The following is an 18355-nucleotide window of genomic DNA, read 5'->3' as shown; positions in this document are numbered from 1 at the left end:
CTCTCCTGCCACCCAGGATGAGCTCTGCCAGCCCTCACTCTGGAGGGGCACCCTCCGTCACCCTCTCCCACAGCATGGGGTACGGAGCCAGCACACATCCCAAAGCCTACCTTTCCCTTCCCGTATCCCCTCCCTGCTGCAGGGTGGGAGGAGGTGAGGTGACCCTGGTGGTCCCCAACTTTCCACATGACATAAGTCAGGCAGTGGCAAGCAGAGACCGTGCAGGTTGGTCTGGTAGCAGTATCATCTGTTACCTTGTACATGGTCCTGGTACAAGACGGGGGGTTCTCTGCGCCGACGGAGCAGTCAGAAGGATACAGCCCCAGGAGAAAGCCCACAGCCGTCCAGCGTTGACCTTCAGTGAGTGGCTTGGGGGTGCCCTGGCAGCAGGACAGGGGTGTGCAAGTATGTACCCGTGCTCAGGGGACAAGTAAGAATCTAATCAGGTCCTTTTCCTTAATAAATCATTCGTCTTAATCCAACGCCCTTCTTCCTGCTCTAATAACTGCAGTGGTGGGCCCCACAGCCACAACAATGCAGCTAATGGAACGATTTATTTTCATAATGGTGCTGGTGTGGAGAAGGGGTGGCCAGGGTGGGGGCAGCAAGCTCTGGGGCAGGAGTTTCTAATTAGTGAATGAAATTTGATGTAAAGCTGGAGGAAGATGGATTCGCTGCCTGACAAGGGGCCTTTCAGTTCATCAGAGCACCCAAACAGGGAGGTAAATTAAATTATTTCTAATTCTTCACTAACCTCCAGGGAGTCACCCTTCCACCAGCAAAAGGTGGGTCTGTTCCTGAAATGAAGAGGCACTTGAAGGACTGAGGCTGGGTGGAAGAGACCAGGTTCTGTGAGGCGATGGGGATGACAAGATGGAATGAGGTGGGACAGGGGAACAGGCTGCCACTGACTTTGCAGATGGGGAGGGAAAAGGTGATGATGGCACAAATGGTCAATAAATAAACAGCTCCAGGGACTAATGACTAATCTGTCACCTAACCAGACCAGGAGCAGGGCTGAAATGCAGCCAGTGCAGAACAGAGCAGCCCGGCAGTGAGGAAATGTCATCCCACCCTCAGGGGTTTGAGCAGGGACAGCGCTTGGTTTTGAAGGGGTGAATGTTATTGAAGCAGGTCCAGTGCAGGGGAATCCTTCATCAAAGACCCTTGTTCTCACGGGTCTGTACGATTTGAGCCCAATGGCAGAGTAAATATCTGTTCGCAGAGTAAAATCTGTTATTGGGATGTGGTGGTTTCTTTTCTAAATCTCCAGCTCCTTGGGTCCTGTGATGAAGGCTCAATTCTTACAGAGAATAAGTCCACTCCCATCTAGCACTCCTGCTTGCAGAGGGGTCTTGAAGTGTCAGCCTGCCCCTAGCCCAGACATCCCCAATACCAAAATGCAAAGGAAAAGACTTGATGCTATGGCTGAAACCAGCCCCTGGCTCTCCCTGGAGCAGGGGACATTACAAACTGCCCTGAAAGCACCTGAGGCTGCCCCACAGCTCCCTTCCCTGCAGGCCCAAGGGAGCACATTCAGGGACAGCAGGCAGATTCCCAGAAGTCTTTCTGTATCAAATCTGCATTTCCCGCAATTTCTCCTGTCCTCCTCACCACCCCCAAGCTCAGCACCCCCCAGCAGCTGAGGTTGCAGCCCAGCCCAGATTGGGAAATGGGGGAAATAGGGGGGCTGTGTCTTACTGCAAGGGGCTGAGGAGAGCCGGGGAGGGCCAGGGGCTTGCTGCAGGCTGGGTCCAGCGTCTCCCCCCCGCGGCTGGGCTGGGTGGAGCTGGGACAGGCGCAGAGCCAGCTGTGCTGACCCAACACTCCAGGAATTTAATTTGTTTAATATATTCCCTGGGAAAGAAGAAAATAAATAAGTGGCACCTTGCATGCCCCCATGTCTCACTCTCGCAACGGAGGTGTCAGCTTAACGAGCTAAAGCCCTCAGCCTGATTAACCAGCCACTGCTCTCACTAATAGGGAGCCACCGAGCAGTGTGATTGATGTGTGGAGAGCATGAGCCCCCACAGTCTGGTGTTGGACTGCTGGGTGGGAGCACCATGCCCACCCCAGCCTCCTCGCTCCTGCCCTCTGTACCCAGGTCAAGGGCAAGTCAAAGGCTCCCTCTTGTGCTGGGGTGGTTCCTTCTGCCCCACTGCTTTGTGGCATGGGCAGTGTCCTGGGAGATGGAGCTGAGACTGCTTTTGCCCCTGAGGGCAAGGACATACTGGTGGCTTCCCACAAGCTGTGGGACTGTGTGGCAGCTCCTCAAAAAGGGGGGGTGAGGAACAGGGTTGTGCAGAGGTTTTGTGCTGAGCTCTAGGTGTCAGCCACGCTCTTCCCCATGGGCTAGGGTAGGGACATTGAGGCACAGGAATGTGCTGAAGGCCATGATGAGAACCTGGGGGGAGTCCAGGAGTCTCAGCAAGGCTTTAATCCACCAAGCCCTTACCATGCAACTAGGAAGAAAATCCAAGTACCCTGATCCTTCCCCTGTTCTGTCCCTCCCTCAGACCCTTCTGCAGTCCTGCTTGCCTGGCCCTCCCTTTATTGAGATGTCACCTGCTCCCACCATTCCTATCCCACGGCATCACCACCCCCTACCCCCACCTTGGGAAAGGGTTAATCAGCAGCCAGAGAGACAAGGTAATAAATGGCTGTTATCTCGTTAATGAGCTGACATTAATTAAAGCCCAAGGTCCTACGAGGAGCAGCTGATTTATCCAGTCACCCTAGGAGCAGGTTAGAAGCTGACTCTATGGAAAGGCCATTAACAGGGAAGAGGTGAGACTGTGTTGGGGGAGTTGCTCTGCACCCATCCCTGCACCGCCCTCTCCTTCCCCCCACAGAGCCCAGCCCAGGCTCCCTTCCCTCCCAGGGAGCAGCTCTGGCTTTGGGACAAGACCAAGAGAAGAAAAACCAGAAGATCCTGGAGATAACAGGAAAAAGTGGAATTGGGGGACCCCCTGGTGCGCCCAGTGATAGGGGTGTTGAGGAGGTGAGAGCCTGGATGTGCCAAGGAGAGGTGGCACTGGACACAATATGCTGGGCAAAGGCTGTAGGAGCCAGGGCATGGAGAAGAACCAGGGGAGATGATGTGTTTTCAGTCACTTCCTGGCTCTCCTGGGTGATGCTGGACTGTGGGGGAGGCTGGCTGTTTATCCTGTCCCCCCAAGAGCCAAGGACTGGGTTGAAGACAGATATTGAGGCTGAGCTCAGGGGCTGCCAGAGCTCATTTTGGGGGTAGTAGGATGGAGGAGATCTCTGGGTGAGTGCTGTGGGCTCATAGTGTTTAGAATCTGAATGGAAAGGGGTAAAGGGTTGATGGGACTAGAAATGTAGTGGTCAGACCTTGGGTCCTTGCAAGAAATGGATCTGAGCTGGTTGTGTGTCCCTAGTTCTCCAAGATGTGTGTTTAAACAGGACAAGCAAGCTTTCCCTAAGCCCGAGCACCTCTGTCATGCATCAGTGCATCCCATGAAGCCACCAGCTGATGGAGGAGAGCCCTAGGGCATGCCCTGTCTGTCCCCTGCAGCTGTATGGCCTGATTCCACAGGATGCTGGTGTCCCAGCCCTTTGCTGTGACTGTTTGCTGGGATCATGTGTGACACTTTGGAGCTGACCTGCCTGTTTCTGCTGGTGGCAGGTACTATCCCTGCCCCACAAGACTTGCTGTGCTGGTTTGCCATCCCCCTGCTCCAGGATGGGAGACGTTAACTGTTTTTTTCCTAAGCTTTGCCATGTCCCATCAGAGTAGGGGCTGCTTATTTGAGGAATTGCTTGGCTAAATAAACTGCTGCTCAGAAATCCCTGCAGGAGGCCTGTCTAGGAGCGACTGAGCCATGTTTACTTTGCCTGTTAATCCCTTCACTTGGGGCAGGTATCTGAGGCTGGCACTGTGGAGGGGGCTGTGAAGGCTGGGTAAGGTGGGCAAGGGGAAGCTATGTACCCCACCAAACCTGTGCAGAGGCCAAGGGGATAAAGGCACAGAATTATCTGCTTTCCAGGGCTGAGTGGGAGTGAGCAGTTGATGTGCCAAGATGGAAAAGCTGTCTGGAACCTGTGGTTGGCTTGGAAGTCCCTGAAGTGAGCAGAAGCAGGCAGACCCACATGGGAGGAACAGAGACAGGGCATGGCAATGACCCAGCACAGCACTCCTGGGAGCAGGGGAAGATGTGGCTTCAGTGACTTACCTGGCACTTGTCTCCTGCCCTCACCAGAGCAGGAGAAGACTCATAAAGACAGACGAGGAGCACTTTAAATACTTCAGTGGGGCTGTGCTCCCACAATAGTGGTGTGGATGTCTTTGCCTGTGTTTCTGCAGAGGGGACAGCCACCAAACAGCTTGGGACCTCAGGACTTGCTGTACCAAGTCTGATACAGGCTGGGCTCAACTCTCACTGCTGTAGGGCTGATTAATACCCATTATCTGGTTGGTTAACGGGCCCTGGGCCCACTCACAGGTGACTTCAACTGTTCATTTAGTCACAAATCACTGCGGGGCTGGCAGTTTATTTACTTTCCCCACCCACCTCCTGTGGCTTCCCAGATCCCAGAGATAATGGGTGGCCCTGCTGTAAGGGGCAGGAGAAGGGCAGCATCCCACTGCAGGCAGTAGTCAGGGCTCCCACAAAAGCTGGGACACTCCAAACTGGAGGCACTTACACTGAGTGCTTCTCACCAGGGGCTCAGCCTCCTCTGGGCTGGAGGCTGCAGAGCATGGATGAGAGTGGAACACTTTTAGAGCTCCTCTTATGGGGAAACGGCTGGGAAAACACCTGTGAGCAGCTTTACAGCCTGTGTCTCCAGCACTGGTGATGCTGCTGGGCTGGATTTTACCACTAGCTGGCTTGAAACTTCAGGGTGCTGCAAGATGACCTGAGGCCCCAGGGCCAGGGCAGCAAGATCCACTGCTTCCTGAGAGACGCTTTAAACAAGGCTGTTGCACTGTAGGTCTTTTACAGGGAAGTAATTTCTAGAGATGGAAAGCTCTGGAGGCTGTGACCCGGGGAGCAGTTAATGCTTAGCAAGAGGGTACATCCTGGGAACAGGGAGCTCTTTCAAGGCTTAAAAGCTATAGCCTGAGCAGAAATCAGGATGCCTACCACCTCTCTGGGGTGGGATAAGTGCACCAGTTCCTGTACCGGTCCCTATCTTAAAGGCAATTTCTATTGACTGAAGGCAGGAGTTGACCCAAACCCACCAGAAGGAGCTGGTGCTAAATTGTGCCTCTAGGGACAGATGAAATGACAGGTTCTGTAGAAATCAAGACACAGCTCCAGCATAGGTCATGTCTTCATCTGATGTCTGGGATAAAGACTTGATCCTGGGAAAATGAGAGTCTGGTCCCAGTTGGTAATTTTTTATCAGAGTATGGATTTTCCTCGGCACTATTCACTTTGATCTTGGGGCAGTTGGGTTTGCTGAGGGACATTCTGTTGCTTCCCAAGGTGACACTGAGGAAGTGGTGGGGCTGTAAAACTGAACTGTGCTCCCAAATACTACCCGTGACCCTCATGGCTCATTTCTGAGAGCTCAGGCACTGCTGGCAACAGCTTGAGGAAGTATATGAACTGCCATAGGTGGTGTTGTGGGTCTCTACAGATGCTGAAAATGTGTGCATCAAAACTGGGTGTCTTTAGTGGCCATGTGGGTGTTTGCCCTTCTCATTTTACTCCTGCTGCTTGGCCTTGTATGGATGGAAGTTGCATGGAGACAATGCATTTGAGGCTATGGACACAGCAAAGAGAGCTCCAGCTGTCTACCTGGGCACCTTCATGTCAGCAATAAAAGGCTCAGCAGAGTTTTAAGTACACCCACATAGATGCTGCTGTGAAGGCTGCTTTCAGGTGGCTGAAGAAGGACTGGGTTCTGAACATCAAGCTGAGGCACATCTAGAAAATTCCCCAGAAATGCCTGTGTGAATGAAAGAGTCCCAGGAAGCCCTGGGATGCATGAATGTTGCTGATGCTGCCCATTGTCCAGAGAGGGTCGTTGTGGCCAGGGCACTCCCAGGGAGAGATGAGGGAGCTGAGGAACCATGCTGCTGTGTGGACAACATGGACCTCTCTCTGGTCTGCACTTGCTAGACAGAACTAGACTAAGTGGTTAAGTGTGTAGGCACTTTTAGGGCACAGTCAACGTGATGTGCAACAGTCAAGGGAACAAATGGAAAGGTTGATGCGGTGGGCTTGAGCCAGCAAGGGATGTGGAGATGGGAGAAGCACCCTGGCCTGTTTAGGGCTTTGAGCTGGTCCGTCTAGCTCTGTATGGGCCTTAGGAGATTTGTCCTGGACGTGCCTAAGATCTTCCATGGCAGGACCTGCTACCACTGGGTGAGCAGAGGAGGCTTTGGAGTAACAGCACAGGGTGAGCTGGGGAGAGACTGGGAGCAATGTGGTGCTGGCTGGGTACATTTCCCTTAACCTCCACCTCCTCCTGAACTGGGGTGTTTTCCTGGGGCCAGGTTCTGCCCATAACATCTGCACCCCACAGGCTGTGGGACCAGTCTGTCTCTCTGGCTGATATCCTGGGGTCTGCTACCTGTGACTGATGTTTGGGCTTTTCTTAGATCCTCTGTGGAGACTCTCCTGTGGAGAAAGGATGCTGGACAGATGTAAGAGGCCAGGCCACAGCCATGTTCACTTATTACAGTCCTCAGATCTAGTTAGCAGCCAGGTGAACTGTCACCAGAGGATCTGATGGATGAGGATGAGAGTTTACTCCTTCCTGAGGCGGGAAATGAAGCTAATCAGACCTTGGACACCTTAATCCAGCTCTGATCTGATTAATGACCCTGAAGACTGTGAACTCATCAGCACCCTGGCATCTATCACTGCCTGCATCCCACCCCTTCTGTCAGTCACCGCCCAGCGCAGCTCTACTATACACAGCCCTGGGCTCCAGCTCTCTGCCCTGCATGGGTGGGCTGCACACTGGCTGCTCCAGCCCTGGACAACCCTCTTGCAGGGTCCCAGTGTCTGGGTTTGACTCACCTGGAGGAGAGAACTCCTTCCATGATTTTCCCAGATTTCTTTATTGGGATGTTTCCACCCAGGGTTTATGGTTGTTGCCCACAAAGATTGCTTGCTTGTGTAATTCAAAGGCTGCAGTTCGGTTGTCTGTACTTGCGTCACCCTGGGATCAGTAAATTGGGCCATCAGCCTGGGCTGCTGATCCTTGGAGGAGCTGCTTGTATTTGGAGACCCTCCTTGGGTAGTGCAGGGGACCTCCATGAGGACAGTAAGTCTGTGACCCAGACCCCCAGACAAGCCTCACTCAGCTACAGTGGGCACAATCACAGATGGTCTCAAGTTTGGCAGGGGTTACCCAGGCTCTCCTGGGCTGGCTATCTGCCTGTCTGCCACCCCACAGCGGTCACTATGGTGGTGATATCTCTGTTGTACTCCAGTGCAGCAGCTCAAATCCCTGCCCTGGGTCTCAAGGCATGTTGCCTGTGCAAAGCCAACAAGCCATTGCAGTCCTTGGAGCCAGTCCTGGGGACTCAGATAAGGTGGCTCCTACCTTGCACTGTCACTATTGCAGGCTGTTGACCAGCAGTGGAAGAGTTGTTCTTCCTCTGCTGTGCCCTCTGTTCCCTGGATACTTGTTGCAGTTTTTCCCAGTGCTTGGGAGCCAGGCTGCTCCATTCTTCACCAAATCTTGTCCTGCCCATGCCTGCTGCTTAGCAGGGCTGATTGCTCACATGGGCAGCGGGGGAAAGGACTTGTGGTACTTTTGTGATTGTTGAGAGAGGATACAGCAGCTGGCACGGGGGTGCTAGGGGTGGAAAGGGACACTGTTCCACCTTCAGTACCCTCTGTCCAATTAAGGCAGGTTACGATGTGGTAACATGCACCCCAAATCCCCATCTGAGCAAATCCAGCTCTGGGCTGTCCATGAGGTGGATTCCCACTCCTGTACCTCCCAGGAAGGCAGCTAGAAAAGGTCTATTGTGTACCTATTCTCACACAAGGATTTGGGGCCACTCAGTGAAGCTCATGGTTGCAGGGCTCGGGCAATGGAAGAAGGAAATTGTCCCACGCGTGGGACATTTGGAGCTCCCTGCAGTGGGATGTAGTGTGTGCTGGGAGCTCAGCTGGCTCCAGACCAATCTGAATGGGAACAGGGAGGAGAAGCCCCTGGGATCACTGAGCAGGGAAAGCACAGGAGGCTGTGGAAGGCCCCATATGCCCCTGCCTTTCTGCTCCCTGGGCATCTGCTTGCAGCCTCTGTGGGACACAGGATACAGGGGCTGGACACATCTCTTTTTCAGGGAATAAAGCAGTGCTGGAAATGCTGCAGGGGTAAGAAATACAGGGATGGGAGCACCCTTTAGCCATTATAACATTTAGGCAGGGCAATAGTGTTTGTCTCGCCTTCCAAGGAGCAGGACACATAATCGGACACAAACAAGCAGAAGCTTGTCTTGCTGTGTCAGCTTGACACAAAAAGGTGGGACCCAAAGACAGACAGACACAGACCCTTGATGCTAGAGACCACAGATGCACTCACACACACCCTGCGTCTCTCTGAAGGTCAGTGCCAGAGGGTCTGGACCAGCTCTGCTCCTGCTCACTTGCATCTCCCAGACCAGCCAAGGCTTCCTGCTCTGCCCTTCCCTGGTGGCACTCTCCAAGACTTGTTTTGTGTGGGAAAGATAAGGCCAGGTAAATGAATAACAATCTTCCTGTAAGTACCTGCTCTGTTGGCATCTTGGACAGACATGAGTGATGGAGTGTGGTGGCCTCTGTGTGTGTCTAGCTCCCTTCCACTGATCAACCTGGTGCAGAGTGGTGCAATGGGAAACAACACAGCTGGGCATTGCTGGTGATCCCAGTGCGCTGGGTGCAGAAGAGCTTGTCAGTGAGTGAGCTCACCTCCTGTGAGCTCACCTCTCAGCCAGGCACTCTGCCACTCGGGTGCCTGTGGGCTCTGCAGAGCCAGAGCGGCACTGGAGCCCACAGGGCTTTGTCTACATGTGTGCTGAAGTCTTTCTAGTCTCTCCGGATCTCCAGCTGCTGCAACCACAGACCTGCTTCTCCACAGAGGGGCTCTAAGAAAAGCAAGACCGGCTCTGGATTAGGACGATGGGCTCAGTCTCCTGGGCAGTGGGTCTTGCAGGCTGGTGGGACTCCCTGGGTGTGGACCGGTGCTTGTCTGGGTTGTGAGGCTGGGGAAAGGACAGAGCAGTCCGGGTGAGGCCCCAGAGTGTCCTTGCTGTGGCTGAGGGATGAGGAAGCCAGAGGAGGGAGACCGGTGGGGAGTCTGGCCTGGGCCCGCAGGGAGGCAGGCGGGGCGGGGGGCCGGCGCGGAGCCAATGGAGAGCTGGGGCAGGTGGAGGGGGGGTTAAAACCCCCCCGTTGGCAGCGGGCGAGCGAGTGCCCGGGAGGAGGAGCGGAAAGAAGGGCTGCCCCCGAGGGCAGCCGCGCGGAGCGGCGGGGCCCCGCGGGTGGATGCCCGCCGGTGTCGGCCCGGGGCTGCCGGGCCGGGCTGTGCCCTGGCAGTGGAGCGGCGAAGTGCCAGGCGGCCCGGCGGCTCCGCACGGAGCTGGGACACGCACAAACCCATGGAGAAGTCTCAAAACTTCCGCATCGAGGCGCTCCTGGCTGAGGAGCCGGCGCGAAGCGCAACCCCGCCGGGGCTGAGCCCCGGGAGCCCCGCCGCGAGCCCCGGCCCCGCCGGCCGCTCCGACACTCCCTCGCCGCGGGCACCCCCGGCCACTGCGTCTCTCGCCCCGGGCGGCTTCGTCCCCAAGCCCGGCTTGCTGCACCTCCCCGGCCCCGGGCTCGGCGCCCTGCCGGCCCTCTACCCTCCTGCTGTGTACCCACTCCCTGCCCCCGGGAGCCAGCACCCCGCTTTCGCCTACACCGGCATTCCCCACCTGCCGCCGCCCGGCGCGGAGCACCTGAAGGCGGCTGTGGCCGGCTCCTTCCCGCTGGAGCATTGGATCCGAGCCGGGATGCTTGTGCCCAGGCTTTCCGACTTCCACGGTAAGTGACCCAAGTAGCGACCCTGTCGTCGGGCGGCACGCGGCTCTCGCCCCTTCCAGCCCCCGGGGATCCTTGCCAGCACATCGGGAGGCTGGTCCCCTCGGATACGGAAGGGTGAGGCTCTCCGAGGCCACCGCTTCGGGGCTCCCCGACGGTTGCGGTCGAGAGCCCGTCGAGAGTGGCGAAACCCTCGGGCTTGACCACAGTGGAGGTCTCTTGCTGCGCTCAGACCCGCTCCCCAGCCAGGGCGGGTTTGGGGGTCCCACGGGGAGTGAAGGGCAAGATCCTCGCTCCGGAGACCTCCGAGGGCTGCTGGGCCCCGGGAACCTGAGCTGTATGGCCAAGTCTCACCCTACAGAGCCCCGGTGCTGTGGGGCGGCCCCGAGGGGTGTTGCCCGGCCCGGTGCCGGCAGAGCAGAGCCGCTTCCGGGCGGCTCCAGCCGCGCCGGCCCCAGTTTCTGGCCTCGCACTGCCGGGGCGGGCTTGTTGGGCTCTGCCGCGGTGGAAAGGTAACGAAAGTAAAGAATCGGCGGCCTCAACCGACACCAGAAAACGAAAAAAATCGGCCCGGTGCGGTTAGGAACGAACCTGCCCGGGTCACTCGCTGTGGAGCTGCCGGTGGGGCAGGGAAGGGTACTTGGCCGGGGCCGGACCTCCGGGTCCCTGCCCGCCGCCACGTTTGGCCTCTGAGGGGCGAGGATCGCTCTGGAGCCGGCTGGTGAGCCCGGTGCCGGCGGGAGCCGCAGGAACCCGGCAGCGTGCTCGGCTTCAGCCCAACCCCGGTCTTTCCGGGCATGCACGGAGGGTGCCGGCTCTGTGCACAGCTTCTTGCACGGCGGGCACGGCCAAGGATGCGGGCAGGCACCGGGTCCTGCACTGCAATGATGGGCAGTGGGAAGGGTCTTGCAGGGCGCGGGCGGCACAAGGGCCGACTTCTGGCTTTTGTCCTATCCGGGACTGTCACTGGCACCCGCGGCAGTGTGACCCGAACTCTGCCTTGTGCTAGGGGTGATTTGAGATCTGGTAACCACCAAGATGGGGGTGGTGGGCAGTAAACCGAGGGTGGTTTGTTAATGAACACCCGGCAGAGTATATAGATTTATTAGCTGAGTTTAGTATTTTAATAACGACAGAGCACATAAAAAAAAAAAAAAGTCAATTAATAAACTGGCTGGCTGAATAATATAAAATGGAGAATCAACATGAAACATCCCGTTCATTGCTCCTTCCTCAAATTACATCTGTGCAGGTTGAAGGCAAAGAGGCATTTCCCCACCCTAGGCTGTTCTCCCTTGCCCTGTCCCTCTGTGGACTGTAAGATAAATGCAGCTTGGTTGTGGCACCTAAGGGTGTAGAATAAACCTCTTGTGCTATGGGCTGTGCACACTCTTCCAGCATGCCATTAAGAATGGGGAAAAAAATATCTATTTGCTGCTGGTGAAACACCTTCCTGCTCCTCTGCAGAGCCCACGTTGTCCTTATGGGGTCTGGGTCTGTTAATGTATCTCAGCCTCCAGTTAGCTTCATGCAGGTGTGCATTTTACCAGAGTGGGATCACACCTCTGTACCTGTTCCCATGCCCTGAGCTCAGCTTCTGGCTGGGGTAATGTAGAAATATTTGTGTATCAACAGACACATCTCTCTCAAGTGCAGGATCAGTTCCAGAGCTATTTGTATCCAAAACCATGTTGGAAGGAGACAAATCTCAAATCATGGGCATGAGAACAGCTTGTGGAGGGAGCTTTTGGGCTGTGCTAGGATGCACAGGAATGGCATGTCAATGGGTCAGGTGGGAAAAACTGAGCTGGGCTCCTGGGATAGCTCAGGAGATGAAAATCAGTTTCTGACCCAAGTATTGGTGCACTGGGCCCTGGAGAACTCAAAGCAGCATAGATACAAAAAAAAAAAAAAAAAAAAAAAAAAAAAGATAAGTGGCGTTATAACAAGGATGTGGCAAAAGCTTCCAAAGCTGAAGATTTTTAAACCTGCTATGGTCTCAGGTGCTGGGGTTGCCTGGGGAAGTGTTCCTGCTGCAGTGGAAGTGAGTGTTGTGCCTTCCTCCCTAGCTGCCTCTGTGGAGCCACAGCCAGTGCCCGTCTGCTGCAATGCAGAGTGAGAGGACAGGCCTGAGTGCAGGAGCAGGCAGGAATGCTGCCTGCCTGGGCTCTGCTGCTCCCAGCCTGGGTCCCTCGCCTGTGGCTCTGCGCACCTCCTGAACTGCACAGGGGGAGGATTTGGTACCGGAATGCCGTGTCTATCAGTATTTCTGGGAGCTGTGATTTATTTTCCCTGGCTAGCAGTATGGAAATGCAGCATGGTGGTGAGAGTCAAGAGTGGAGACCTGCACAGAGAAGAGTTGTAGGAGCAGAGACCAATCACATACAGCTGCAGGCTTTCAGGACAAGCAAAGGATTCCTTGCTGGGGACGTGGTGCCCAGATGGCTTTCCTGGGACTCTATTTCTCTGCATCACTCACCACCTTGATGGCTTGGAGCTTGGGCCAGACCTTGCCCGCAGTGGTGGAGAGCTGACTGATGGGCTGTGGTTGGCTAGGAGACCAGACAGGACAAGTCATGTCAAGGTGCCTCTAAAAACAATGCCTTCCAAGGCTCACTGGGTGCACCGTACTCTAGCATCAGCAGGAAGCATGGGCTGGAAAACAGCTGGCAAACAGCAGTTGGGGGGCAGTGGTGGAGCAAGCAAGGGGTTAGGAGAGGTAGAAGGTGCCCTTACACATGCTGCCCCATAGACAATGGCAAGGCTGCCTGCAGGCCAGCAGTCTCTGGTGATGGCGCCAATGACAATGAGACCACCTCTTCCTCTCCCAGCCCTGACATCTCCAAAGCAGACAGGGTGCTAATTTCCTCTCCTTTATCTGCCAGCCCACAAAGTTAAGTGAACTGTAGCTAAACAAACCAAATTAAAACCAAGTGGGTTAATATCAACCTAGGATTACCCTTGTTATCAAGTAGATGGAGCTGTATCAAATAAACCAGCAATTCTTTATAAGCTTTATCTAATTATCCAGGAGGCAGCTGCCTTGTAGACCTCCTGGGCTCAGACTCAGAGGGCATTCCCAGCTCCAGGCTTAGCAATTTATTTACTGATATTGCAGCCAAATGCTGGGTGCCCATCAGAGGGTCCAAGCCCTGCCAGGCTGGAAGAATATTGAGATGAGCTCTGATCCTGGATGTAGCGCTGGAGAAGACGGCTTGGCAGATAAAAAATCCTTTGTCAAGCAAAGGTGTGATGCTGAGGCAGTTGCTGGTTTTCTGGAAGGAGCTGGATAAGGGAGAAGCCTTCCTAAAGGGTTATTCTTTCTGTGAGGTGGTGGTTGTGATGGAGAGGGGTTCGTAGCTCAGCTGGCAGGGACAGGGGGAGGTGAGCCCTGAGGGATGCTCCCTGTGCATCCCTTGGGAGGATGTTGTCCATGTCCATGCGACAGCCTGCTGCAGGGCAGGGGAGGACAGGACTCTACCAAGCACACTGATGGGACAGGCTGGAGCTACCAGCAGCCACAAGGCATCATTTCCTCTTTGTATGGGAAACTGGAACCTACCTCATACCCTCAGGCTCCACTTCTTCCTCCTCCCTTTACTTCTTCCCCAGTGAGAAATGGCAGATCCTCTTCCCTCCATGCTCTCCCCATGCAAAGGAGTGAGGGCCATTCAGGGAACCTGACAGCAAGTCTGAGGCCAGAGATGGTGGTGGTTCAGGTCCATGCTGAGCTGCTGCTGCAGGTGGCTGAAGGCTGGGTGGACCTTAGGGATGTGCCAGTTTGGGCTTGCCCCATCTCATCTGAAGGCAAAATGTTGAACAAGTCACAGTGGGGAGTGGTGGTGACAGATAATAGTAGTTGCTGAAGGGTGCATTGTCACAGGAGGTCACAGTTCAGGTGACCAGCCATAACTGTGTAGGCTGGGCTTTGGACTGATGGTGGCTTAAACTGTATGACAACACCCCAGAGGAGACTGAAGGCAGGGTGGATTTCCAGGGAATTCAGGGTCTGTACAATGTTTATAATGGGCACCACTGCACTGAGCCAGAATTGGGACACTGAGATGGAGAACCTGGGACTGGAAGAGCGATCGTACTCCAGCAATTGGTCCCCTGCATTGGCGGTTATTTGGGATATATCCCATCTGGATTTATTTGGCTTTTGAGCAAACTTTTTTTCTTCTTTTTTCCTGTTAGACTGATCTGTCCTCAGCATCTTACCTGGGGATGAGTGAGTCCCTTGGGGGGTGTTGCCTTCCAGGCTCCTTTAAATCTGGACAGGCTGAACTCCACTCACTTCCGTGCCTTCACTCTTCCCACATCTGTTTTTAGTCTCACCACATCTGGCCTTGCAGGAGGAAGCACAGAGGAGCCTTTCGGGGTGGTCTGAAGTATTTCTGTGCTCCCTAGATTCAGGATGCAGTGCCCTGCTCTCTCTGCTTTGGTTGGATAATTTTGGCTGGAGCATATTTTTTTTTGACCCTTGGCAAAATAGCCTTCAGCTCCAAAAAGCACAGAGGCCCTGGATTATTGGATGCTGGGATGCAGACACACCCTCTTCCCTTCTCTTTCCCCGAAGCATCCTCTACAGACCATGCCCAAAAAGACCTGCTCAGAGGGACCCTGCCCTGAGCTAGTAGAGCCAGCCTGTGCAGTGCAGCCCTTACTTCAGGGAGGGAATGAGGCACTGTGTGTCCCAGTGCAGCCTCCCATCCCTGGCAGCAAAGAGGGGTTGCTGGGTGCCAGAGCCCTCAGGCTGCCCCACACTACCTGGAGCTGCTTTGTGTTGTGGTTCCCACTGACACAGACTGAATGAATTTCCTCTCCAGTTCTTTCTGATGCATTCCTGGTCTCCACCCTTGAGGAGCTGCAAGGGGCTTTAGCTTAGGCTGCCACATCTTTGCAGATGCTGGTCCCCATGGCACCTCCTTTCCTTAGCAGAAGGGAGCCTTCCCAGGTCCATTTGTTTCCACATTTCTGCCAAGGGTTTGTGCAGACAGAGCATACAGAGCCCAGGCAGCAGCCAAGCTCTGCAGAGCCGAGCCATCTTTCATCTGACATTTGTGTTTGTCCCAGCAATCCTTTGAGCCTCTCTTTTGGTTTTAGCCTTGAATATGTTTTGTGTGCAAAAAACTGTGTGTGCGTCAGAGCTGTTGGCACAGTGTGTCTCTGTTTAGTCCCCAGTTTAACTGGCTAGTGGCTATAAACTGGGTCCCATGGGCTGTCTCTCCTGGCACTGTGGGGCTGCAGGTGCAGGAGGGGTCATGTCCATCCCCACTTTCACGAGGAGTCTGCAGAGCCCCAGCCCAGCCTGGGCTCTGCCTGTTTGACCTGTCCCACCCAGCATCCAGGTACTTGGGATCAAACATGGATCATGATCAGTTAATGCCCCCTTCATAAATTCCTGCCTCGTGTGTCACCACTGTGTCTGTGAAGGGCTCAGTGGACACCTTAAGAGATGGGCAGGTTGGGACCAAAGCTGAAATCTGAGGGAGATAATGTGGATGGTGCCCCATGCCCTGCACAGCAGACAAGCCAGAGTGACCCTCGCCAAGCAGGGCACATCACTGGGGCTGCGATGCTCCACCTTGCCCCCCAAGACATGGCAGTGGGAACGCGCCAAGGACCTTTCCCGTTAGTGCCCACCTCGTACTGCTCCGGCGCGTTACTCCCAGTTGCAAACTTCTGGGTTTGATTGCTGCTGCCATGCTGGGAGAAGCAGTAAAAGCTGAACCTCAAGGGGACAATAAAGCCAGCAGAGAGAAGATAAGCAGAGATCAAATACAGCGCGGCAGCCACCCCACACCAGACTCTCAAAGGTCCCTTTGTTCCCGCTGCCTCCTGATTCAGCGCTGCGCTGCCTTCAAGGGCTGCGGGGAGATAGTGGGGCTCAGGACAGCCCTGCCGCCGCAGACCCTGGCAGTTGGGCAGCCACCTGCGTGGCCTGGCAATAAAAAAGGAGGTTTAATTTCAGTCACAGGACTGATCCCAGCTCTGCACTGAGGCCTGATAACATATCTCGTTGGTTCCTATCAGCCAGGCAATAAAACCATTATTGGGGCAGGAGATGATGGAAGAGACACTCACCTTCCTCCTGATCCCAGGCTTGCTGAGGGGTTGTCTGTGGCAGCCCCTGGCCCCACTGTCTTTGACCCCCTCTCGCTGTCTGCCCTGCAGCCGTCTCGCAGTCTGGCTTGATGGGGAAGTGCCGCCGGCCCCGCACAGCCTTCACCAGCCAGCAGCTCCTGGAGCTGGAGAACCAGTTCAAGCTCAACAAGTACCTGTCCAGACCCAAGCGCTTTGAGGTGGCCACGTCGCTGATGCTCACCGAGACACAGGTACCTTGATCCTGGGGCAGGTGGAGAATGGCACTGGCCATTTGCCAAGGAGCTTGGGGGCTGCACTGTGGGGTGGGAATTCAAGGTCATGGGCAATGCTTATGCTCCTTGTTTGGCTGCCATCAGCCCCACTGCCCCCATCAGCACCCCTTCCCAGGACATCTTCTGCAGAGACATGCTTGATGGGCTCCAGGCTCTTCTCTTGTGAAGTTCACCCCAGAAATACTGCTCATTTTTTAACCCAGCACCCCTAACTTGGATTTCAGATCCTTTCCATCCCACCCCACCCTGTGGGAGGGGGCTTTTTGTGGGGCTGAAATGCCTCTTTTAAGGTCCACATGTATGTCCTTGGGCATCCTGTGGAGGGTGAACAAGGGGAAGGGAACAGTCCCCCTGGGTACTCTTCCCCCCATTACACCCTCAGCCCCCTTACACAGGCCTCCAGCACCATGGGTTGCCACCAGAAAAGAGGCTCTGGGGGTGCCTTGATGCAGGGAAGGTGAGAGGGTGAGTGGGGAGAGGATGGAGCAGGGGGACATGCTCTCTCCTGGGGGATCTCCCTTGGCAGGTGAAGATCTGGTTCCAGAACCGCCGCATGAAGTGGAAGAGGAGCCGCAAAGCCAAGGAGCAGGGGACTCAGGTGGAAGCTGAGAAGCCACGGGGGCTCAGCAAAGCCTGCGAGAAGCTGCTGCCCAGCGAGCCCCAGGGACAGGCTTCCGAAAGCCCTGAGTTCAAGGGGCGCAGCACCGGCTCAGGCTTCCTGCACTGCAGCACCGCTGAGCTGGGCTACGGCCTGGACTCCTCCTGCTCGGGGGGTGAGGAAGACGAAGAAGAGGAGGAGGATGAGATGGGTGCCATGGAGAGGAAGATGGACTCGGTGTTGTGAAAGATGGCTGGAGTTGACTGGGGAGAGGGGCTGAGCTGCAGTGTCGGGGTCTCTTTGCTGGCAGACACAGACTGTGCCCAGGCGGAGCAGTGAGGGCTGCAGGGCACCTGCCCCTCCCCTTTAACTTATATGTGGTTGAATCCTATTTAACTTGTAATTATTCTTCTGTGTGTATCTGGGGGAGTCCCCACATTCCTACCCTATAAAGCTGTTATCCAGATGTTTCTCCTCTTCCTTAGGGAGTGGGAGGCTCTGCCCCCCTCCTGCCATAGCACTGCCCTGCTGGGGTCCCTCGGAAGCCAGGAGGGGACAGCAGACTTGCACATCTGGCAGCCTGACAGCACAGTTGGACAGGAGGGACCCGAGACCTTCCTTCGGCTGTGCACTGCTCCTTCCCTGTGGGTGTGACAGTGCCTGGAGCAGCGCATCCCTGCGTGATGCGGGCTGCCCTTCCCATTGGCAGCATGGAAGGCTGGGAAGGAGGTTGCCCGGGATGAGTACCAGCCTGCCCTGCCTTGTTCCTGCATCTCTGGTGGGGTCTGCGCTTTGCTGGGCAAAATCAAGCTGCCCTGCAAAGCAGAGCTGATTAATTGGCTAATGTGCTGGTGCTGTTTTCCACATTGCAATCAGCCTGGATGTATTGGTGTGGCATTACCCTGAAGTAAGGTGGGGACAGAGCCCTCCTGGGTTTAGGGTGGTGCTCAGGCTGTTTGCTGGTGAGACCCCTTTTCCCATGGTGATATCTAAACCACAGTCAGCCCCTTTCTGAGCTAATTCCAAGATCCTCTTTGGGTCCTGCAAACTCTGTCTGAGTTCAAATGAACTGCTGGTAGCAGGATGACAACAGACACACTGCTGCCTCCCTAGAAGTGCTAGGGTCAAGCCCTGACCCCCTGAGCTGCCCATGTCCTCAGGATGCTGAAGGGCCTTGGCAGACCCTATAGACCTCCCATGCCTTCTGCACGCTTTCTGCCCCCCTTTTTGGGGATGCTGAGATGCCCATGCATGCAGAGGGACCAGCCCCACAATGACAAGGCTTGAGGGGGACAGTCTTGCTTCACCACCCAAGTACAGGTAGGATGGGCTGGGATGCTCCCTTCCCAGACAGCCCCAGGTCCTGCTGTCCCCTCCTCTCTTCT

At 55.4% G+C, this 18355-nt stretch overlaps 1 protein-coding gene across 1 annotated transcript; it reads left to right on the top strand.

Moving 5' to 3' along the window:
• The first annotated feature begins 9458 nt into the window (after window positions 1–9458).
• On the top strand, window positions 9459–17390 carry LOC136103397 (uncharacterized). The gene is given in 4 exon segments (XM_065841450.2): window positions 9459–9489; window positions 9492–9995; window positions 16170–16330; window positions 16899–17390. Coding segments are annotated over 4 exon segments (1014 nt in total). The 3' UTR covers window positions 17217–17390.
• Window positions 17391–18355: the final 965 nt, after the last annotated feature.

The sequence above is a fragment of the Patagioenas fasciata genome, chromosome 7 (assembly GCF_037038585.1).
Source record: "Patagioenas fasciata isolate bPatFas1 chromosome 7, bPatFas1.hap1, whole genome shotgun sequence".
NCBI classification, from domain to species: domain Eukaryota; kingdom Metazoa; phylum Chordata; class Aves; order Columbiformes; family Columbidae; genus Patagioenas; species Patagioenas fasciata.
Note: the sequence above shows the minus strand (reverse complement) of the source record. Positions and strands in the feature narration are given on the sequence as shown.